Here is a 25,296-nt window from a genome sequence, read left to right as displayed (position 1 = left end):
ATGGTGCACTTGATGCCTCTGCATTTACTGTCAATGCTGTAATTGTTCTTCCTTGTGTTTCATGCCGTTTCCGGCTCCAAGCAACGGAGCCTCTGGCTTCCTGTTTGTTACTGAGTGCATGTGGAAAAGAGTTTATGAGCACTCGTAGAAAAATAATAAAACTGCTAGCAGTTATAAAATGACTTTTGAAACAGGGAATGAAGTTTTTGGTTTTTTATTTTTTAGATCTACTTATGAGAAACATTGACCAATGAACGTTATGAAACTAACTGAATACTTGGGATAAAATGGAGGGATTTTCTGTTGTAAATATTTTGTGAAATGAAAAAGAAAGACTTGTAATTTGGAAAGATCCTTGTTCAAATAAATGCTAATTTCAAGTTTAAGACGTTTCACAGTTTCTTTGTTTTTGTGCTGTATAATGAATATTAACCTTCAGTTCTTTTACAGGCTTAAATATTGCTATGGAAACGCTTACAGTTAACACTTAATTTTTATCAGTGTAAACCAAATTATTCACATAAATGCTTCTAGCCTAGACTAGTCTTTTAATGACAATTCTGTCGTTAATTACTCACCCTCATGTCGTTCCAAACCTGTAAGACCTTAATTAATCTTCAGAAACACATTTTTAATGAAATCGATAGTCATTGTTTTAGTTTTCTTTGCGCTCAAAAATGATTCTCGTTGCTTTATAAAATTAAGAGTTGAACCATTTTTGTCACATGGACTATGGAGGGTCAGATAGCTCTCGGATTTAATCAAAAATACATTAATTTGTGTTCCAAAGATGAACTAAGGTCTTGTGGGTTTGGAACAACAACATTTTTGGGTGAACCATCCCTTTGAGAAATGCTGTTTGGATGCAAATGAATACATCAGTTTGTTCAGTTACCAAAATGCGCAGCCATATTGGAGATACTCGGATGTAAACAACAGCATTGACTTCACAGATAATGTCATACTGAATATGTTGTTCAGCTAATTTATGCTGTCTAAATCATGGGAAAAAAACGTGTTGAAGCTGCTAAATCATATAAAGAATGACTTAGTAAGCAGAAAAGGGTGACATATTTTGACAAACTAAAGTTAATAGGTGGTAAAGACACATTCAAGCAGATTAATTAAGATATATTCCACCTACCTGACTGGAAATGATGAAAACAAACATGAATGTTGTCAAGATTCTTGCCCCGGAAATCCTGGTTCAGTTTGGCCAACCACAAACTCCTTTTGTTCCTCAGAAAGTTTTTGCACTCTTCTTCTTGATTTGTTTTAACTTTTGGCTGTCTCATAGTACTCCAAATGTTTTGCCTGACCTGACTGATTAGTGCAGCCTAAACCATGACAATAATTGATCATTTTCAGCAGCAATAATTAGCTAAATTGGCGAGTTTCGTTCGATTTAGTGGCATTGTTTAGGTTCTGTGTGCTAATATGACTAATTGATGCATCGTGAAAGCACTGAGAAATGTGCGATGTATTTTCCTTTACATTTCAGAAAGACCGTGAAGCCATTTTAAATATACAAATGTTGTGTGAAAAGTTCTAGGTGGTTAAATCTAAAACCCATCAAACAAAATGAAAGCGTAAACTTGCAAAAGAGTCAGTCAAAAAGCTCTTTGCCTCAGTTTATTGATTTCCAAACGAGAAATTTAGGTCAGCACTAGTTAGATTCTCATTGTTTTCGTCTCTCAACTGACAGCGACCCACTCACTTTTGATATGACTAATGTATGAGAACTAGAGCGCTTTCATCTTAAATGCATTTTTCTTAACGTGAGGTTTTATGCATATAGGGATTCACTAGCTTTAGCATAATGTAGACACAGCCACCTGTCAGTGTACAAAGGCGTGTGAAAAATTGATGGTAAATAGTGAGAAACATGGGTGTGATCTGCATATGCTGACATTTGCTGTTTCTGCTAAGCCTATGGATATAATTAATGTATATCTTGCAACTGACAAAAACGGAGGTCTGTTCAGTTTGTTTTTGTGTGCGTGTATACGTGAAGAGAACCACGGCTTTATTAACGATCTGCGTGACTAAATCCGAGTGATCTGAATTGGAATGGATGCCTGCCGCTCACATGTGGCTACATGTGGAACAAGGTGCTCTGTGTGTGTGTGTGTGTGTGTGTGTGTGTGTGTGTGTGTGTGTGTGTGTGTGTGTGTGTGTGTGTGTGTGTGCAAGAATGAGTCTTCAGTAATGTTTGTATAACCTGAGAGTGAGCAGGGTTTCGTCTCCCCCTCCTCGGGTTTTCTTTCTTGAAAGAATGTCAGATGCCTGACTCTAAATAGCAGCTCAGCATTTTTAGTGCATCACAAGGCAAACAGAAAAGAAAGGCAGATATTTGTAGGCTGGAGCACGGAATAGACAAACAAAAAAGGAATAAGAAAACATCTGGCTTCTCTGAACGCTGCACAATTTATCAGTGCACTGCACAAAAACTGCCTCTGTATGGCCAATTTCCCTATTGGAAAAGACTGTATGACTGTGTTTGCTAATAAGTGCTCCTGCTAGCAAAGAGCGCAGCTGTCACACTGATGCAGAACTTACGAATATGATGCAAGGTGAAAAGGCCATTGCCTGAGTGTTAATTCGAGCAAATGTATTAGATGTGTCATGACAATCATGACATTTGATTAGTTTAGGGGAGTAACTGGCAAAAAGTATTGCCTTTATAGAGTGCTTTCACGACGCATCATCAGTGAACATAAACAATGCCAATGAAGCAAAGGAAACGCGCATATTTTGATGATTACTGCTGCAAAAAATGATCAATTATTGTGTTTTGGGCTGTAGTAATCGGTCTACAGACTGACAAAAGTTAAGACAAATCCAGGAGAAGAGTGCAAAAACTGTCTGAGGAACAAAAGGCGTTTGTGGTTGGCCAAACTGAACCAGGATTTCCAGGGCAAAAATTTTGACAACATTCGTGTTTGTTCTTTTCATTTCCAGTCAGGTAGGTGAAATATTAGGCTAAGATCTTAATTAATAATGCTTATGTATCTTCACCACCTATTAACTTTAATTTGTCAAAATATTGCACCCTTTCCTGCTTACTAAGTCCTTTTTTATTTGATTTAGCAGCTTCATCATGGATTTTCTGGGCCTCTTTGGTTATTTTTGACCAAAAAAGTTTGTTTTAAAATTTAAAAAATCGTAGCTTCATCAGAATGAGATGATACTTGGTGACTTTTGTTGCATTAGCTATGTGAGCACAAAAAAAAAATCACTGACATGATTCGGATATGTTAAAGGGTCAAAAAAAAAAAAAAAAAGTCACACTTGGCTCCTTCGCGGTCAAAAATGACAGACATAGGAAATCAATAGGAAATACAAAAAACTGCAATAATTCAGAGAATTTTTTGGTGGTACAAGCTACAAATCAGCCACTGTGCTGAAAAAAAGTGTTCAGCAATCAAGCAATTTTAATGTGAAATGTTGCATTTACTGAAAAAAAAAATTCTAGTAGAAAAAAATTATAAATTAAAATTCTATAAATATTGCATAGTATCATAAAAACTCCTCAAAATTCTAAATAATAATCACAAAATATTATTGAACAAAAATGTATTTCACTGATTTTCCTGAAGAAAAAATTTAACAGTAACTTTTTAAGGCTTCGGTCAGAGGGTTAAACAGCACAAATTAGCAGAACAACATATTCAGTACATTAACCATGCAATCCATGCTGTTGTTTATGTCCGAGTATCTCAAATATAGCCGCGCATCCAGGTAACTAACCAAACTGTGACGTAAGTGCAAACCCTCTATTCTAACTTAGCTGCATTTTTTACTAGCATGGCAATATTACAGCTGTTTTCAAAATATGTATGTATAGAGTAACAAGTTATTTTTTTTTCCAAAGACAACAGTGAGGCTTAAAAAGCAAGCTACTTCTTATGTAGATAATCAAATGTGATTTCTGTAGCTTTAGCTGGCAGGCTAACTGGTATGCAGTATATTTGTGTCTCAAATGGACTATACAACTATGCACTGTGCTCTACTGTATAGTATGTGAATTCTATACATTTATTTATTTTATCAATGTCCTTACTACCTTTCTGGGCTTTAAACGTATCAGTTGTCTTGCTGTCTCTGCGAGGTCAGAAAGCTTTCGGATTTAATCAAAATAACTTAAATTTGTGTTCTGAAGATGAACAAAGATCTTACAGGTTTGGAACGACATAAGGGTAAGTAATTAAAGCCAGAATTGTCATTTTTGGGTAAACTATCTTTTTAAGTACATACTAAATATGTACTAAAGTACATACTTTAAGTACATACAGTGCCTTGCAAAAGTATTCATACCCCTTCATTTTTTTCACATTTTGTTTTGTTGCAACATTGTTAAACTACTTTAAATTAGTTTTTCCCCACATCAATTTACACTCCATACACCATAATAATAACAAAGCAAAAAACATTTGCAAAGATTTGCAAATTTGACAAATTTATTAAAAATAAAACACTGAAATAAATACATTGCATAAGTATTCATACCCTTAACTCAGTACATAGTTGAAGCACCTTTACAGCCTCAAGTCTTTTTGGGTATGATGTGACAAGCTTTGCACATCTGCATTTGGCAATTATATGCCATTCTTTGCCTCACTTTTTCACCTCTCTAGCTCTGTCAGCTTGGATGGGGGCTGGCAGACATTTTATAGAGTCGTATTTGTTCCAATCATCTTCCATTATGGATAATGCTTCTGTGAACCTTCAATGCAGCAGATTTTTTCTGAACTCTTCCCTAGATCATTGCCTTAACGCAAGTCTGTCACTGAGCTCTACAGGCAGTTATCTTGACCTCAGGACTTGGTTTTTGCTCTGATATGCATTTTCAGCTGTTAGACCTTTTCTGAGAGGTGTGTGCCTTTCTAAATCATACTCATTCAAATGAATTTGCCACAGTTTAACTCCACTCGAAGTGTAGTAACATCTAGAAGCAATATGAATGCTCCTGAGCTAAATTTCGAGTGTCCCAGAAATACTGAATACTTATGCAACAGGATCTTTTCAGTTTTTTATTTTTAATAAATTTGCACAAATGTTAAAAACCTATTTTTTGCTTTGCCATTATGGAGTAGGGAGTGTAGATTGATGTGGGAAAAAAGTAATTTAAAGTAGTTTAGCATAAGGCAGCAACATAACAAAATGTGAAAAAAATTAAGGGGTATGAATAATTTCGCAAGGCACTGTACTTTACACCAAGAACGCTAATTCTAACAATAATTATATTAGTGCCCACACCAACAGATGCTCTTTAAAACTGGGTGGATTCTGATTGGCTCTACATGTTTTTATTACACATAAGCAGGAAAAAACAATCTTAAAGTGATTCAAACAATATTGTTTTACTGTTTTGTTTTTGCAATGGCAGCGTGGCCTTCTCTGTTCTCACAGAAGTTGAATGATTATTAAAACTTCATAGTTTTATTTATCTTTATGCCCGGCTCACACCAAGAACGATAACTATAACTATATAGACGTCCGCACCAGAGCTGCAGTTTCGTCATCTGCAGTTTTTTAATGCTCAAGCTCTTTAAAGTCAGGTGGATTCTGATTGGCTCTCAGTGTTTTTATGGTTCTTCAGCTGGAAAAAAATCACTCTGAAAGTGATTCCAACAATATGGTTCCTCTATATCATGTCGATATGGTTATAGCTGTGGAATGGACTTCACATAGAATTAAATGATTAGTAAAACTTTATCATCATCGTCTGCCTTTCAGTATTTGTAGCCGTGATCTATCATAGGCTACAGCTTCTTTTTTTTCCCTGGGTGTGGCAGTCTGAAATATCTCACAAACAGTTTTAATGCCACTAGCGAGTAGCGACTGCCTTGCGCTCTTTTGGTTGGAGTTCTCATATGGTTTTTATGGTTTTAAATTCAGTAGCTGCTTTTGAGGCTTATTGTAACCAGACCTTCTATTAGAAGGTCTCAGAGGAAGCTGGATGTCTATTAGATTAATGGAAAGTTTTGCTCCTAGGCAATAATACCCTCTTTTCTCTGTAAACCGGTTTTCACAGTCCAAAATACCTCAGCAGTCCACTGCCACTGTGATTTGTGTGTATGTGTGTGTGTTGGCTCTCGGTGTTATTGTGAGCTCCCTTAGCTGTGCTTACGAGAAAGAAACAATCCATAGTGAAACTATTTTACAGGAGGAAACTTTGCCCACAAAGCCCAGAATATCTTTGTGCACTGGGCTATTTTAACTGTGTCTCAGAGTGCAGGCACAGGTTGTTTTTGTGAAAGTCCAGCTGAGCTCAGGTTTACGTGTGGACCCTGGCCTCCAGCGTGCGCCCTTTTTTTTGCTGATGCCTGCCTCAAGACAGTCTTCTTCACCGTGTGCCCTTTTTCAGCCCTCAACGGCGCTGAAGGAGGGAGTGTGTGTCATATCTTGTTGAAATGCCTTTGGTCATATTTCAGAGGAATCTGTCTCTGCTGGCACCATGAAATTATTCGCCTTGCCCCTGCGGTGAGTTGCTTGCAGTGTGTGTGTGCAAGGGCATTAGCGAAAGAGATTTTTATGACCTCAGGGCGTTTCTCCATATGAATGAATCCATGTTTATGTCAATGAGGCAATTTTTTGTCTCCAGCAAGGAAAAAATGCTAGTTAGAGGCCGGGTGCTTCCTTCAGAACGCTCAAACTTGTCATGCCACCACGTCTGCCGTCTGCCCACTTATGCTGGGAATGTGTTGTTCGAGTCTGGAAGAATGACGGGGGAGTTGGTCGTCATGACGGGAGAGGCTGAGAAAGCCGCTCTGATGTCTCACGGACGTGACAGCGGATCTGATGAAAGTGAGTTTGCCAGATGTCTTAACTGGCGATTTGCTAGCTCCAGGACAGATGTGGAAGCCATTGAAGCTAATGATTTAAGACGTGATTTAATAGAAGTGGTAATGACATTAATCAAAGAGATGCTTTCGGTTCGGCAGAAATCTGCAGTGATGATTGGACTGAACATTTCTGCAAGGAGGGAGCCACCAGCTGCAAGGAATGCAAGATGCAACCATTTTGACTGTTTTGTGAACACGGCACTCACGAGCCATTTTATTTCCATTTTTATTAACTTATTTCTCCATGAAATATGTATTATGTCATGTACAGTTGAAGTCAAATGTTTACATACACCGTGCAGAAGTTGCAAAATGTTAATTATTTGACCAATATAAGAGGGATTATACAAAATGCAAGTTATTTTTTATTTAATACTGACCCCAATAATACATTTAATTATTAATACTGTGCTGTTACCTAAATAATCCACAGCTGTTTTGTTTGTTTGTTTGTTTGTGTAGTGATGTTCATGAGTCCCTTGTTTGTTCTGAACAGTTAAACTGCCCACTGTTTTTCAGAAAAATTCTTTAGGTCCTACAAATTCGTTTTTTTCAACATTTTTGTGTATTTGAATCCTTTCCAACAATGACTGTGATTTTGAGATCCATCTTTTCACACTGAGGACAACTGAGGGACTCATATGCAACTATCACAGAAGGTTCAAACACTCACTGATGCTTCGGAAGGAAAAACGATGCAACACCCGAGGGGTGAAAACTTTTGGAATTTGAAGATTAGGGTAAGTTTAACTTATTTTGAATTATGGGTACAATGTAAGTATCTTCTGTAGCTTAGAAAGGGCAGAACTAAATGAAAAAAATATTTTATTTTAGCAAAATAAGAAAAATGTACACATCTTCATTATATTCAAAAGTTTAAACCCCCAGCTCTTAATACATTGTGTTTCCTTCTAAAGCATCAGTGAGTGTTTAAACCTTCTGTAATAGTTGCATATGAGTCCCTCAGTTGTCCTCAGTGTCAAAAGATGAATCTTAAAACCATACTGTCATTTTTGGAAAGGGTTCAAATACACAAAAATGCTAAAAAACCAAAGAATCTGTGGGACCTGAAGGATTTTTCTGAAGAAAAGCAGGCAGTTTAACTGTTCAGGACAAACAAGGGACTCAAGAATCAGGTAACAACACAGCAATAAGAATCAAGTGTGTGTAAACTTTTGAATGGGGTAATTTTTAGAAATTCAGCTGTTATGTTTTATTGTGGACTGTATGTTAAAGTCTTTGTAAAATAATTAACATTTTGCAGATTCTGCAAGGTATATGTAAACTTTTGACCTCAACTATATACAGTATATATATATATATATAATAAAGACAACAAAATTAAAATGCTTGTAAAATGTCATTGTATTAAATCTAGTGTTATTTCTGTATTATCTTTTATTTTATATATTTTTATTTTCATTTGTTTTATGTGCTTTTGTCATTTTTTTAGGTTTTTGATTTAGCTTTACTGTATTTTTATTTCAGTTTTAGTGATTTAAGTACTTTGTAATTAGGTTTTTAAGATTAAGTTTGCAATATAATATTTACATTTTCATATTTTATTTTATTTTATTTATTTTTTTATGTATTAGGTTTTAGTTAACATTAACAGCACTGATCAAAATCACATATGCAAATTTGTTTTTCTTTCTGTCACTACAGGTGCAATTAATCTCATGATTTCTAACCAGGAATAGAAATAAAGTTATATTATTCAATTTGATGAATGTGAAAAACATTCAACCTGCTGCATTATTATTTAAGTGTGCACCTTTTTTTTGTTGTTGTTGTTCATTTTTGTGCCTGTATAATGATGGCACCCCAATAGACTACTACCAGTCTCTGCAGCATTACGTCAAATAAGTGTTGACTCAAAGGAGGACCACGGGGATGAGGGCACATTTGGGCCAGGGCCAAGAAATGTAATTTCTGAGGCGAAGCAAGTTATTAAATTTTGATGAAAGATGATGAAAATAACATGCACTAATAAATCATGCAGAATAAGACCAAGAATGGGAATTGAGAATGCAAACAGAGACCATTTTGATTTCAGACTGACTTAAAGACTCAATTAATACCAGCATTTTAAAGCTTACGTTCAAAACAGAAGAATGCCAGTTTTTGCCTCATTTTACTTTTGAGAAGAAGGGATTTGGCACTGCTCAGCCCTGTCATTAATACTTAATAGATCTCTGCTTTTTGTCTGTGACCCTGGCTGGATTAATGTCCTGGCTCCTGCTTACGGAGGCTGTTTTCCCTCTCAGATGGTAATAAATGTTACTGTTGTTTGATGTGAACGGACAGGGATTTGTTATTTCCAGCACAGGGAGGGGTTGCGCTGTTTTACAGATTTCCAAAAGAGATCGGACGTTTTTATACTTCGCGTTTAAGCCTATTAGTGACTGCACTGCATTTTTTCCATGTAATTTCTCACTTATGTCATTGTAGATGTTTATTTATGGCATGGAAATTTTGTGAGCGAGCTCCATTAGTACGGTACCTGTATGCCAACGCTGCTTCATCTATTTTCTCCCGTATTTCTGTCTGCTGAAAGAATGAACAGCAGGATGGTGGTGATGAGCTCCTCTCCCTTGTGTGTGTCAGTGGAGATGCTGGGAACCCTGTGACCCAGATCATCCCTCCACACAGGCCCACTGTAATTTAACACCAGCCCCATCTCCCCCCACCTCTCCTCTGCCAACCCTCACTGGGCCCAATGATCTGACACAGACACCTGTGTGTCTCTCCTGGCGTTGCTTTTATTTCTTTCTCTCTCCTGTCTCTCCTCCCCCCGCATCTCTTTCATCATTCCTCTCCCTCTGTCTCTTTGACAGCCTCGGTGATGCTAAAGGGGGTGAACTAGCCAGAAAACTAAGAGAAAGAAAAAGTGAGCTCAGAAACGTTCACATGTTGTGCAGGTTGAAGACACATGGCCTGTATAATGAATACTTAAAAAAGCTTTAACACACATCCTACGAATATGGTAGGCAAATTTTTTGCCATTACGTGTGACCTAACAGGTCTAGTAGTAATAGAGTGCATTAGTGCCCACCTACTTTTTTTAGTTCCATTGGTTCCTAAAAGATTTTTTCCGTTCATTTTTCTCATAGGGATTAAAAAAAGTCTTCTTTAAAGGGATAGTTCACCTAAAAATGAAAATTCTGCCATTAATTAGTGACCCTCTTGTCTTTCCAAACCCGTAAAACCTTCGTTTATATTCAGAACACAAATTAAGATATTTTTGATGAAATCCGAGAGCTTTCTGACTCTGCATAGACTGCAACGCAACTAACACATTCGAGGCCCAGAAAGGTAGAAAGGGCATCGATAAAATAGTCCATGTGACATCAGTGTTTCAACCGTAATGTTATGAAGCTATGATAATACTTTTTGTGCGCAAAGAAAACAAAAATAATGACAATTTCTTCTCATTTGTGTTCTGTGGTGTTCTGATGCAGAACATCCATCTCTCTCAGTTCATAGTCTGTATATTCTGATTCAAATAAGTACGGCTGGACAAAGTCATAATTTCTGTCAAAATCTTCAGACATGTTTACGAAGATTGTTTAATGTACAGTGTGCATCTTCTTCTGCTTGTAAACAAGGCAGAGTGCCAGCTCCTGCATCAGCAGCACCACACGTATGTGTCATGGTACTCTCATGAACGGGGATGCAATTTTCTTTGCGCACAAAAGGTATTTTCATAACATTAAGGTTGAACCACTGATTTCACATGGACAATTTTTGATGAACACTGTATTGACAGCAACACAACTGAAATGTTCAATGCCCAGAAAGGTAGCAAGGACATTGTTAAAATAGTCCATGTGGTTCAAACGAAATGTTATATAATTACGAAAAAAAAAATTGCACCGAGAAAACAAAAAAAGTATTCTTGTAGCTTCATAAAATTAAGGTTGAACCATTGATGTAACATGGACTATTTTAAGGATGTCCGTACTACCTTTCTGGGCCTTGAATGTGGTAATTGTGTTGCTGTCTATGCAGGGTCAGAAAGCTCTTGGATTTTATCAAAAGTACCTTTATTTGTGTTCTGAAGATGAACAAAGGTCTTACGGGTTTGGGATGACATGAGAGTGAGTAATTAATGACAGAATTTTCATTTTTGGGTGAACTATCCCTTTAAAGCTTTATAAGCCATGAACCAAACCGAACACAAGCTATGAGGTGAATTACGAAACTTATGTAAAAATCTGACAAAAAGACAAAGAAACAAGACTGTATACTTATGGGTTTTAATAAGGGAAAGAACTACAACCCCATTAATCATTGCTAACGACATAGGCCTAATTGTATTATAGTATTGTCAATTTCCATATGGAGAAAATTAGTTTTTACTTCTATTCACTTCTATTCAGATATTTCTCACTGTTGTCCATGTATCACACCACTGCTCTTTCTTGTTTCGTACAAAAACAACTATTTTGGAAGTTGGAAGCATAAAAAAAAATTGTATTTCTATCTCTGTTGCACCAGTTTTGGAAGCATCTAAAATGACTGTTCCCTTATGTACAGTCATTGGTGTTTGGCAATGAGTTTTTGGCTCAAGGTCTGCATTTAAAGTCACACCAGAGGTGTTCAGCTGGGATTACGACTTGACTTTATGCAGACCAGTCAAGTTCTTCCACACTGACTGAATCAATAATTTCTATTTGAACCTTGCTTTGTACTTTGTAATGGAAATTACTGAAGTAGTTAAACCTGTTAATTAGAAGGGGGTGTCCCAATACTTTTGGCAATATAGTGAATATATTCATTATTCAAACATGTATATATTTGTAAGTATTTATAAAATTTACAATGAACATCAAGCATTTCATGCTTATAATCAATATTGCATTTTTTTTTTGTACAGAATAGTTTATCATGTCATCATGCCATTTGCATTTCTTCACTGGATGAGCAGTTCATTCACTTCTAAAGGATTAGTTCACTTCCAGAATCCAACATGATTTTCTTTTTTTAATTAAGGTTTTTGAGTAAAACATTCAAGGATTTTTTTCCATAGTGGACTTCAACTGTGCCTTTGACGGTCTAAATTGCAGTTTCAAAGTAGCTTCAAAGGGCTCAACACGATCCCAACTGAGGAATAAGGGTCTTACCTAAAGAAACCATCTGTCATTTTCAAAAGAAAAAAAAAATTAAAATTAAATACTTTTTAACCACAAATGCTCATTTTGCACTAGCTCTACTATGCACATGCGTGACTTAATGCATTACATAATCACAGTGAAAAGGTCATGTGCGGTTAGTACCTAATCTGTATACTTTGGTTCAAAAAGGTAGAGTAGGTGAAAAACCTATTTTCTCCTCCAACTTCGAAATCATCCGACATTTTTACCTTTTTGTAAAAAACACTGGGTCGGTACTTCTGCCTATGTCAAGAGCAGAGGTCACATTAACCGAAAATTGTCGGAATTTTTTAATTAGTGACGGAAAAATCTGAAGGTTTGTCCATCACTTTGACAGATTACACAGAGGGTGATCTATTCTAAATTGTAGTTGTAATTCCCCAAATTGTAGTGTGGCAAGTGCGCTCCAGTGTGGCAGCAGAACAAAGACTCCAGAACAAAAATGAAACTGTTACGAATCTTTTGCTATGCCTTTGATTACGCGCATGCGAGTACCGAGTTTAAGCTACAGCGATCTAACACGCCACATTAGAGAGCGCCAAAACGGTATTTATTACTTGAATTTCCTAATGAAATGGACAGAATTTGAAATCTGAGACTTTTTCATATTGAAAGTAACAAAGGAGGCACACTATGTACTGTCAATTCATCAGCTAAAAAACAGCATATACCAACTCTGGTGAAAAAAAACAGCATATGTTGGTTAGGTATGTTTTGATGCTGGTTTAAGATTGTCCTTAGCTGGTTTATGCTGGTCCTTAGCTGATCATGTGCTGGTCAAGGACCAGCATAAACCAGCAAAATGACCAGCTTAAGCCAGCATCAAAACATACCTAACCAACATAAGCTGGTTTTTTTTAACAGGGAGAAGATCTATTGGGATTTAAGAAGAGATATTGGTTCATAAAAATGAGAAATTGGTTTATTTTTTTACTCAGCCCTAGCATGTTTGTTGCTTTTGTCACTGCGGAGTGTGGTGTTGAACATGAAAAGTGATGCAGTCTCTGTTCATGTTCTCTTCATAAATAAATGCATAAGCCTATATAGTATGCTCGTCCTGTAGGTTCATGATTAAAAATAAAAATGTGAACAAAAATAAAAGCAACTGAATGTGTTATTATAATTAAAATATAAAAATTAAAATTATGGGTAATAATACATTTTTAGGACCCTGTCCGTCAAAATGAAGGACAATGTTAAAGTCTAACGCAACCTCTGATCACGAGTGACCTTTCCAATGGAAGAAGTCGAGCTAGTGCAAGACGAGCATCTATGGTCAAAAAGTATATACAATTTATTTATTTTTTTTTAAACGACAGATTGTTTCGCTAGACACTTGTTCCTCGGCTGGGATCGCGAAGAACCCTTTGAAACTGCATTGAAACTGTTGGCCAGCATTGAAGTCCACTATATAGAGAAAAATCATGGAATGTTTTCCTTAAAAACCTTAATTCAGAAAGACATGAACATCTTGAATGACATGGGGGTGAGTAAATTATCAGGAAATGTATATTTTGGAAGTAAACTAATCCTTTGAAAGGATTTACAACACAAGAACTACACAGTTTTGTACTTTTCCCTCTAAGATATTTTAAAGAACATTACTAATAGCCACTGATTTCCACAGTATGAAAAAAATATACTGGTTTGGTTACCAACATTTTTCAAAATATCTTCTTTTGTATTCAAGAGAAGAAATTCACACAGGTTTGGAACAACATGAGGGCGAGTAAATGATAACAAACTGTTCACGCTTTGCGTGTACTATCCCTTTAAGTCTAAAACAGTTCAACTTTTTCAAAGCACATCTTCAGACCTCTGCGTTCAATCCGCTTCCGCTGTTTTTGAATGAGAGAACGCACTCTGTGTGAACGGCTCCTAAGGCCTCAGGGTGGTTCTATTCATGCAGCAGCTGCAAAACAGCTGCCCGATTCCCATCAAAATGCACAGTAAAAAAAAGAACAAGAAATTCACTGTGCTAACTCCTCCCCCTCATCCCACACACACATGCTCCTGTATGGTGGCACACGGTCAGGAAAAAACAGCTATCGACCCTCTTAGACCGCACATCCAGAAAAGCGTACAGAAGAACATTCCTTATGTATTTTCAGAATGATAACGCCGCCATTAGGTGCACATCTGAATCTGCCGAGATGATCCCGATGATCTACGGCACCGTGTCCCGTGTGGAAAAGCTTGACTGCTCTGTGCAGGAAAAAGAGATCCGTGTGGGTGTTGGGCCTTTTGTGTCTGGCTGAGGTGCATAATTATGTCTCCTTCACTGCACCCCTCTGACAGCCAGTATTTTAATGGCACTCAATAACAGAGGTGCTACTGCCTGAACTGACGATTAAACCGCTCTGAGTGTTTGAGTCTGTGAGTGTGCTGATAAGGCCACGCAACAAATCTCTGTCCGCAAATCCATAATATATATGGGTACAGATACAGATATAAATAGATAGCAATACACTCAAATGCATGATAATTTTATACATTTAGGGGTGTTCAAGTATGCCGGCAATCTGTTTGTGAAACTGCAAAGGAGCGAATCCGAGTCTTTGGCTGACAAGATGATATCTTACTGAGTGTGTCTAAATCTGGCATGGTCAGAATAGAAATAAATGAAGCCAAATGAGAAGACTATATCCCATCAGTGAGATAAAAATCAATGTTGCCCTTTTATTTGTCCAACTTTAAAGGCACATTCAAGTCCCTCTGAGTTGCTATGGTTACGTGGACTGCAGGATGTTATTGCAAGAAAGCTGGTCTGAGCCTCTTGATCTCAGATAAGGTGTGATCGACCACTAATCCAACCCTGGACTATTGCATTTCTGTCATAGGAACGCAGATGAGAACGAGTTTAGAACGGGCATGTGGGCTCGTGTGGTTTAAGTTGTGGAAAAATCAAGGTCAGTTTGTCATTACACGAGTTTTTTTAAAGAAATTCTCTGTCAGTGAAAAGTAAAAAAAAAATTAAGGGTCTTTTTTTAAATGTTTGTGCAAGAAGCCTCTTTTTCCTTGCAAAAAATGCATTTATTTGACCAAAAATACAGCAAGAATGGCAATATTGTGAAATATTATTACAATTTAACATATATGTTTTCTAATTTTCTAATTTTTTGGATATACACTACCAGTCAAAAGTTTTTGAACACTAAGATTTTTAATGTTTACTGTTAAAGTTGTCTCTTCTGCTCACCAAGCCTGCATTTTTTTGATCCAAAGTACAGCAAAAACAGTACAATTTTGAAATAATATTACTACTTAAAATAACTGCTTTCTATTTGAATATATTTTAAAATGTAATTTATTCAAAGACTATAGAATACCCAAGACATTTCACTCGTGTAGTTTTGAATGGGGAAAAATGCAACGCTCATTATGGCCGCGAAGCCCCGCCTTCTTAGTGAAAGAGCCAATCGTTGATTAGTAAAGTCAGCGCGTCACTGCAGCTGCCGTTAGAAGTCCCGGTTGCTATAGAAACAATCGGCGCTCTAGACGTGCGCTCAGTACTGCGCATGCGCACTGGCTCATCTAGCCGGAAAAATAAGCGTTTTTTCCATAGATATATATACGTAGATGCCTCATTAGTGACTGTTTCTATGGGCCTTTATACGTAAGCCGTCCGTCATTTTGCAGCGGTCCACTTGACGTCATTCACCCATAGATCTATGTAAATCACCATAGTAACCACTGAATATTTGAAATGCCACAGTCCTGAACAGCCGTTGGTCTGCGAACCTACAGTATGGTGAATGACGTCAAGTGGACCGTTCCAAAATGGCGGACGCATCTACGTGCTTGGAGCGGTCCAATGGGGTATCTACGTATATATATCTATGGTTTTTTCACCCTATTGGAGCACAAGGAACCATATTTATGAGGCAGTTCTTGTTGGATTTCTTTGAAGATTTAAAATATGAAATTTAATCGTAAGCTTGGTGAACAGTTTTGGAGAATTTGATGTTTCCCCATTCAAACAGATAGGAGCTGCACTTGTATGCCCGAGAGGCGTTTCAAAGATGGCCACCGAGTGACATGACTTGCCTTAAAGGGACTTTGATTTATTCCTGTGATTTCAAAGCTACATTTTTAGCATCATTAATCCAGCCACATGATCCTTTAGAAATCATTCTAATATTCTGATTCGCTGCTCAAAAACTTGTATTATTATTATGTTGAAAACAGCTGAGTAGAATTTCTTCAGGTTTCTTTGATGAATAAAGTTCAGAAGAACAGCATTTATCTGAAATAGAAATCTTTCGTAACATTATAAATGTCTTTATTATCACTTTTGATCAATTTAAAGCATCCTTGCTGAATAAGTGTTAATACTAAGCTTTTGAATGGTAAAGTGTATAATGTTACAAAAGCTTTTTATTTCAGATAAATGCTAAGCTGTTTTAAACATTGATAATAATAATAAATGTTTCTTGAACAGTAAATCAGCATGTTACAATGATTTCTGAAGGATCATGTGACACTGAAGACACTGATGATGCTGAAAATTTAGCTTTGATCACAATAATAAATTACATTTTAAAGTATATTCAAATAGAAAACCGTCATATTAAATAGTAAAAATATTTTTAAAAATGTACTGTTTTTGCTATACTTTCGATCAAATAAATACAGGCTTGGTCTCGGTTCAAATCCTTTTGACTGGTAGTGCATTTAATTCTAATTTAATTTGTGTTAAACCAAGGAATATGGTATTAACTCAAGAATAACTCAGTATTCAAAACTAGGAGAGCCCACACATTTTATTTTATTTTGTAAAATATTGATTGCAGTAATACTGCAGTGATGCACCAACTAGATTTTTCCATTGGCTTTTGGAGTATTTTATTTTATTATTTTAGAATATTTTAAACAATATTGATTGTAACAATACGGCAGTGATGCATCACCCTGGTTCTCTCAACAAAAACCCAAAAACCTTTTTTTTTTTTCATTTTTCAGTTGGCTTTTGGAGTATTTTATTTTATTTTTCAATTATTTTGAAAAACATTGATTGTAAATATACTGCCAAGATTAAAATAAAATAAAAATTTAATTAAATGAGGTGAAGTGAAGAGAAATAATAAATATATGTGAATTAAAAATAATCAAATTAAACAATGATAAATAAAAAGAAACTATTTTTGAGTGACCATTTATTACAAGAATTGTACAGGAAAAATCTCAACCCAAGAGTGCAGCAGTGACATATTGACTTGGTTCTCTTGACAATAACCATTGGCCATCTTACTTTTTTTTTTTTAACAAATGAACACATAACTAATACATTTTGAAGCTTAAAAACAGTTGTCAGAAGTAAAAAGCTACATGTAGGCTAAAAACAAACTATCATCATCACCACCATCATGCTTATGACTACTCTTTCAGCCCTTATGTATTTTTAAAAAATCACTAAATGTTTAAGTTACACTAGTTGCAAAAGTGCGACAAGGCTGTGAAAGTGAACTAGTGAGTAGATGAGTTTACCCATTCACTGTGATTACGTAAATGTCCTCAACAACCTCTGTAGTCCCATTTCGACACTTGTTAAAACCTACTTTTTCAAAAAAGCTTTACAAAAATCACAAGGGGGTATTACTCATGTATTTTACGTTAACCCAAAACCCATTATGAAAACCCAATGACTTCTGGATGATAGAACTGGAAGTGCTACAATGCTTGTTTTCCGCTTGGTTTTGGCTTACAAAAAAAAAAAGCAAAAAAAAAAAAAAAAAGCAATAAGATTACCGTTACATATAACAAAATAGATATAAAAACTGAGCTATTCTAAAACTACAGCTATTTGTTTTTCAATTTTACTTTAAATGTTATTCGAATGTGTTCGAAATTCCAAAACTATATATATCTGGCCAAGCCTAAAAATGACATACCTGATCTAAAAGGCTTGAATTTCACAAGGTCTTTGGACTAGAGGCGCAACTGCAGCTTCTTTGGAAAGAAGACGCTCGGAATGGCTGCGGATTTCATTTCTGCTTCTATCTGAAGTCGGATATAATTAAAAGGAACCAAACAGCCCAGCATAATGCTAATTACGCCCCTTTCCCTGACATTTCGCTTTACTCCCCACGATAATCCATTCTCCCAGAACTTTGTTAGCCATCACGAAGATATCTGGCTGCCTCCATCAAAAACGCCCACACTTCAAGACTACCAATTTAAATCAGAGAGAAAGGGGCCTCTCACTTCAATAAGCAGAATTCAAAAAGCCACTGTCTTTCTACTCTGGCTTGTCTAAGGGCCAGATGGAAGGAAAAGCCTGTGGATAAGAATGCTGGATGAGGGCTGGGTCCTTCACACTAGGATGCAGAGGGAGGTATAGAGGCCTGTCTAATTGCCTGTCTCAAAGAGCTGGATTTATTCAGGCTTAATAGAGCCTGCCCATTTCACTGTGGGCGCACGTGTCAGCTCGTGAATGTCACTCAAAGATGCCGAGTGCAGGAACCGGAGGGAGTGGTTGGGTGTGTTCTCATTCAGGCACGCAGGCTGTTAGCTATTCAGCTAGCATGGTCGCCACTCACGGCTCTTACTGAAGAAACACGCTCAGAATTGAGCAAGGGAGAAGGAGGGGGAGAAAGGCTGCTGCTGCTTGTCATTGGCTGCTTTACACAAACATTAGAGACAAAATGAGATTCTTCTTTTTAAGGGACCGAGCCTGTTTTGCTCATTAAAGATCAAACGCACTCATACCAACTCATTTTGATTTAATTAACTGGAATCGATTCAATTAAGATTAAGGCTTGCTTTTGGGCCATTAAAAATGTAAATGCAAAAGAAAATCTACTGACTGTCGGCAGCTTTGTAATCATGGTTTGTTCGAAGTTTTTAATTAATATGTACATTTGTGTCTGTGGCGGCAAACACAATTACCGTTACATTGAAAAATAACAAGAAAAATAGTGTAGCATGCTGGCTGTTTAAAAAGCATATTAAATGACCATATTCTAAATCTCTTAAAGGGTTAGTTTACCCAAAAATCAAATTCTATCATTAAGTAATTACCCTTATGTCATTCCAAATTCGTAAGACCTTTGTTCATCTTCAGAACACAAATTAAGATATTTTTGATGAAATCCGAGAGCTTTTTTCAGACCCTGCATAGACAGCAATGCAACTGACATGTTCAAGGCCCAGAAGGGTAGTAAGGACATCCTTAAAACATCCAATCATTAGTGACATTAGTTCAACCATAATTTAACAACAATAATTTATGAAGCTATTAAAGTACTTTTTGTGTGAAATAAACAAAAATAATTACTTTAATCAAAAATTTCTTCTCTTCTGTGTCAGTCTTCGATTTGTAAGTTGCGTTGCTGTCTATGGAGGGTCAGAAAGCTCTCAGATTTCATAAAAAATATCTTAATTGGTGTTTTGAAGATGAACAAAGGTCTTACAGGTTTGGAACCACATGAGGGTGAGTGATTAATGACAGAATTTTCATTTTTGGATGAACTATCTCTTTAACCCTACCATAGTTCTAAACTTAACAACTACCTTATTAAATATTAATAAGTACGTTTGCTTAATAAGCCAATTAAAAGTTTAATGAGGGGAAATTCTTAGTTAATAGTGCAAATGCTTTCCCTTGAGAGAGAGAGAGAGAGAGCGAGAAAGAGAGAGTAAACACAGCATTCAAGATTTTTTTATAGTCAGTTTTTAGAAAAATGTTATTGTAAATGAAATATTACGATTAAAAAAAAAACTTTTGTATTTTATTATATTTTACAGCATAGTTTATTCCTGTGATGACAAATTTTCAGAAATCATTTCTATATGTTAATTTAGTGCTCAAACACACACACATATATATATATATATATATATATATATATATATATATATATATATATATATATAAATTCTCTTCTGCTTACCAAGCTTGCATTTATTTGATCCAAAGAATAGCAAAACAAGCACAATTTTGAAATATTATACTGGTTAAAATTTACTATTTAAAAACTTTTTTCTATTTGAATATGTTTTAAACTCTCATTTATTTCTGTGACTTCAACGCTGAATTTTTATTATTACTCCAGTCACATGATTCTTCAGAAATCATTCTAATATGTCTAATATGTTTATTTGCTGTTCAAGAAACTATTATTATTATGTTTAACAGCTAAGTAGATTTTTTTCAGGTTTCTTTGAATAGTAAGTTCAGAAGAACAGCATTTATCTGAAACAGAAATCTTTTGTAATATTAAATAAATGTCTTTATCATCACTTTTCATTAAAGCATCCTTCCTAAATAAAAGTATTAATTTTTATTATTTTTTTCAGAATGTATATATAGACACCAAGTTTTTAGGGTATAGTGGTATAGTGTATAGTGTTACAAAACCATTTTATTTCAGATAAATGCTGATCTTTGGATCTTTCTATTCATCAAAGAATCCTGCCAAATGTACACAATTGTTTTAAATATTGATGATAATAATAATATTAATAAAATATGTTTCTTGAACAAGAGATCAGCATATTAGAATGATTTCTGAAGGATCATGTGACTAGAGAAATGATGCTGAAAATTCAGCTTTAAAATCACAGGAATAAATTACATTTTAAAATATATTCAAATACAGTTATTGTAAATAGTAAAAAATATTTCAAAATGATACTGTTTTTGCTGTACTTTCAATCAAATAAATGCAGGCTTGGTAAGCAGAAGAGATTTCTAAAACAAACATTTTATATATATACTGTATATATAAATAACCTAAATAAATAACATACATAATGTTCACCCTTAGAACAGGAGTGAAATAATAGAAAATCTGGAACTAGCAAACAAAATAATGCCAGGATGGTAAACATGGACAATAGTGCCACCTATATAACACTTATGAATTTTGTAGAACTAATCTTTTTTTTTTTTAAATAAAAAATGTGTCGTTAACTGTTAATATAATAACATACAGTGCAAAACATACCATGTACTTTCAGCACATGGCATGTGGCATTAGATAATAAGCGATATCATGTGAGTGTAGGTGTATGTGAAGTGTGTCTTGGCAAGTCGCTGTGCCTCTGTCAACACCATATGTTGTGAGAGTGTGTGTCTGACAGATATCCTAACGACTTAGCATTGATGCAACAACCCATTTCAAATGAAACAAAGAAAATAAATAAAACAGAAACATAAATGTATCTAAATGAATTCTAAACCAAAAAACATCACAGCATATCTTTTCAGTACTTTACTCAGTATGCTTCAGCAATTTCACACACATCACAACATTCAGAGACGCTACAGAAATAATCTCGATGTGATGACGACAGACGTCCACTTGTACTCGTCAATGTATAGATTACAGCTGTACAGGCCACTTACAATTATAGAGCTCTAAGAAATCCTTAAATGCTGGATTTGTAAAATCCGACTATATATATATGCAGAAAATAATTTGATATGTGGAACATTATTTACATTCAATTATCAAAAACATCCTACTGATGGTCCCTTTTACTGATGTTTCTTAAATGTTGCATTTGGGTACCGTAATTCGCATCTCTGTTACTCTCAGGAAAGCTTACAAAAATATGACCTTAGATGGAGTAACAAGAGTGATACTTCACTGAAAATGCCAGTTTGGAAGGACCACTACTGAATTGAGTGATGAAGGCTGTCACTTTTTAAATGTCTCAGTAACAAAATCCTCTAAATAACTATAACATTCAATATAAAAACAAGAAATGAAGGCAGAATGAATCAAGATTTGAAATGCACTAAAGCAAACAAATGGACGTACATTCTTAATTTTGAGTTTAAAAGACCATTGAAAGGATAGAACTCATTGAATGGATATGGGACCAAACCAGGCCCAAAAGGAGAGGCAAAAGTGATTTTAAATAGAAAGGATGCCTTCATTTCCTATACCTACTGACAGTTTTTTTTTTTCAGAATCATGGTTGTATTCCCTCTTGCTCTATTTCCTCTTAGCGTTCACACTCTTGCAGACCCAGTTCATCCCATCCTGAAACAACATGTGAGTCAGTCCAAATACTGCAGATTTAAACTCAAATTTGACTAAAAACAAAACATATTTCAAACCAACCTGTACTCCTTCTCCTGTGAGGGCAGAACAGGACTGGATCTGCCACACTCGGTCTCTGATAGTGTGCAAATTCAAACCCTCGGCTATCTCGGACGCGGGTGCTGCCGTGAGCAAATCCTGCTTATTCGCGAACACCAGAACCGGGACACCGCTGAGCTTTTCTTCATCAAGTAACTCAGCCAGCTCCTGCATGCAGAACAATTGACTTATTTAAACACTGAAAGCAGAAATTGCTTGGAATAGTGAAGAAATAATAGCGGCGAAAAATCACCTGTCCAGTTTCCTCAAATCTTTTGCGGTCTGCACTATCAATAACGTAAATCTGAAATCCAAAAGTGTCCGATTAACAACATGTTTGGAATCAAAATGGATTGTAGGACTGTAAAGCGAGCTCACCAATACATCTGTGTTCTCAAAGTAGTTTCTCCAGTAAGGTCTGATCTTCCGCTGACCACCGATATCCCACACGTTTAATTTGAATCCTTGCGATTGGACGCTCTTGATATTGAAACCCTACAGAGAAAAACAAATTAAGTTATTAAACTTGCTATGGTAATAAAATGCAGCCAAGTAAATTGTTTAAAGTAACTGCCATAGCATTCATATGCCTCTTTTTCGAAGGCAAAAACTTCTGAACTGCCTAAAATGTCTGGGTTTCGCATTGTTTTCTTATTGACATGCTCTGTACAGTCATACATACCTTATACATACACATATTCTTGCATTGCAAGCCACAATTATGAACAATTATGTACAATGCCTGCACACCACAGTGTTTTCACAATGCATAATCAATCGGCCATATTGGCAGCACTGAATATAAACAATGCCACAGAACTGAACAAAACTCATATATTTTGCTGATTATTGCTGCTGAAAATGGTCAATTATTGTCATGTTTTGGACTGTACTAATCGGTCAGACTGGGAAAAACATTTGGATTTCTATAGTCTGCCAAAAGTTATAACAAAATAAGGAAAAGAGTGGAAACTGTCTGACGAACAAAAGGCATTTGAGGTTGGCTGAACTCAAACAGGAATTCCAGGGCAAGAATCTTGACAACATTTGTGTTTGTTCTCATCATTTTCAGTCAGGTAGGTGAAATATTAGGCTAATATCCTAATTAAAGGAGTGGTTCACTTTCAGAACAAAAATTTACAGATAATGTACTTACCCCCTTGTCATCCAAGATGTTCATGTCTTTCTTTCTTCAGTTGTAAGGAAATCAAAGGGCTCTAAACAATCCCAGCCTTGGAAAGAAGGGTCTTATCTAGCAAAATGATGGCTTATTTTCTTTAAAAAAAAAAAAATACAATTTATATACTTTTTACCTCAAATGCTCATCTTGTCTAGCTCGGCAAGACGAGCATTTGAGATTAAAAAGTATACAAGTCTTAAATGTTTTTAGAAAATAACCGATCGTTTCACTAGATAAGACCCTTCTTCCTCGGCTGGGATCGCTTAGAGCCCTTTGAAACTGCATTTTGGAAGTTCAAATCATTATATGGATAGAAATCCTGAAATGTTTTCCTCAAAAAACACGTACATGTCTTTACAACTGAAGAAAGAAAGACATGAACATCTTTGATGTCAAGGGAGTGAGTACATTATCTGTAAATTTTTGTTCTGAAAGTGAACTACTCCTTTAATATTGCTTGTTTGTATCTTTACCACCTATTAACTTTGGTTTGGCAAAATAATGCACCTTTTCCTGCTTACTAAGTCTTTCTTTACATGATTTAGCTTCCACAAGGTGGTTTAGACATCATAAGTTAGCAGAACAATGTATTCAGTAGTACATTAACCATGTACAAGCCTTGTTGTTGTTTACACCCAAGTACCTCCAATATGGCCGTGTATCTGTGTAACTGACCTACTAGTGATGTAAGTGCAAATCACTTTTCAGTTAATACCATCAGCAGGTATGAAAACAATTGCACAGCAAAGCCAAAACCCGGACATTGTAGGCAATTTAGAAATCCTCAAAAAAGAAGACTTTTGGTGACCCTAAGTAATCCTACCTGTGTTGGAGTAATATGAGTAATGTCTTCAGATGCCAGCTGTTTCAGTAAGGTGGTCTTGCCACCGTTGTCCAACCCCAGAAGCAATATCCTCACCTCCTGGTCGGGGGTACTCTTGAGTTTCCTTAAAATTGATAACAAGCCCTGAAAAATCAAGTTAAAAGCACAGCTTATACAATGCTCTCAGTTTATGACGTCATGCACGAGCATCAACAAATAGGTTTCAAGAGGAGCAATGAATGCTCAAAGGACGTATAATGAAAGAAAACTGATCTTTATATACTTCTCCCATGAAATATGTATAAAACGAGACTTTGGATGCAATACATAAGCGATTCTCGAACAGTCGTGACACCTAAACAGTCCTGCAAGCTAATCTCATCCACCACCGAGAACCGCTGCTCATCTTTAATACCACTTGATTACAACAAATCCACTATTCTCCTCAGAGGCTAACAGGACTGAATTTCACAACGTGACGGAGATGAGAAGGCTGAGTCTCAAACACAAAACAACTACGGGTAGGGATATGTTTATTGTAAGCGCTTTAACTCACCATCTTGTGATTCTGCCTCCCTGAGACGCCGCTGAGGGTAACTAAGGGGAAGAGGGGCTGACGTAGTACGCAAAAAAGACGTGCGTTCCAAGAAGGGCTAAAAGTGACGTAGTACACGAAAACACATTTAGCTCTGCTAACCGATCTTTTTTCTTTAATGTTTAACGCTGTTTTGAATGATACATTCTAACACAGAAATACATAAATGTATTTGAAAACGAATTATAATAACCCTATTGATTTCAGTTATGTTTTTTATGCAGCTGAGGTCATCAAATCCTCAGATAGTTTGTTTCTGTACACACAAATAATGTATGACCATGGACCACAAAATCTGAATAAAATGCTTTCTATTAATGCATAGTTTGTTGGGATAGAACAATGTTTGGCCGAGATACAACTATTTGAAAATCTGAAATATGAGGTGCAAAAAAAAAAAAAGTTGTCCAAATTAAGTTCTTGGCAATGCATATTACCAATCGAAAATTAAAGTTTAATATATTAGGAAATTTACCAAAATATCTTCATGGAACATAATCTTTAATATCCTAATGATTTTTGGCATAAAAGAAAAATATTTTGACCCATACAATGTATTTTTGTGCTACTTAAGACAATGTATGAATGTATGAGGATGTATGG

General features: G+C 35.8%; 2 protein-coding genes across 2 annotated transcripts in view; one reads left to right on the top strand and one right to left on the bottom strand.

Moving 5' to 3' along the window:
- The window catches only part of trim8b (tripartite motif containing 8b), a 24,184-nt gene extending 9,922 nt beyond the window's left edge, over positions 1-14,262 (top strand). Inside the window, exons 6-8 of the mRNA XM_073827916.1 lie at positions 6,608-6,810; positions 9,686-9,690; positions 14,116-14,262. Of these exons, the coding sequence (XP_073684017.1) occupies positions 6,608-6,810; positions 9,686-9,690; positions 14,116-14,262 (355 nt within the window). The remainder of the gene's footprint in view (positions 1-6,607; positions 6,811-9,685; positions 9,691-14,115) is intronic.
- Positions 14,263-21,206: 6,944 nt separating this feature from the next.
- On the bottom strand, positions 21,207-24,703 carry arl3b (ADP ribosylation factor like GTPase 3b). The gene is made up of 6 exons (XM_073828313.1): positions 24,655-24,703; positions 24,099-24,242; positions 22,474-22,590; positions 22,349-22,399; positions 22,078-22,263; positions 21,207-21,996 (listed from the first exon to the last, which is right to left on the bottom strand). The coding sequence occupies exons 1-6, from the start codon at positions 24,655-24,657 to the stop codon at positions 21,949-21,951; spliced, it is 549 nt and encodes a 182-aa protein (XP_073684414.1). The 5' UTR covers positions 24,658-24,703; the 3' UTR covers positions 21,207-21,948.
- Between the last annotated feature and the right edge of the window lie 593 nt (positions 24,704-25,296).

The sequence above is a fragment of the Garra rufa genome, chromosome 22 (assembly GCF_049309525.1).
Source record: "Garra rufa chromosome 22, GarRuf1.0, whole genome shotgun sequence".
NCBI classification, from domain to species: domain Eukaryota; kingdom Metazoa; phylum Chordata; class Actinopteri; order Cypriniformes; family Cyprinidae; genus Garra; species Garra rufa.
Note: the sequence above shows the minus strand (reverse complement) of the source record. Positions and strands in the feature narration are given on the sequence as shown.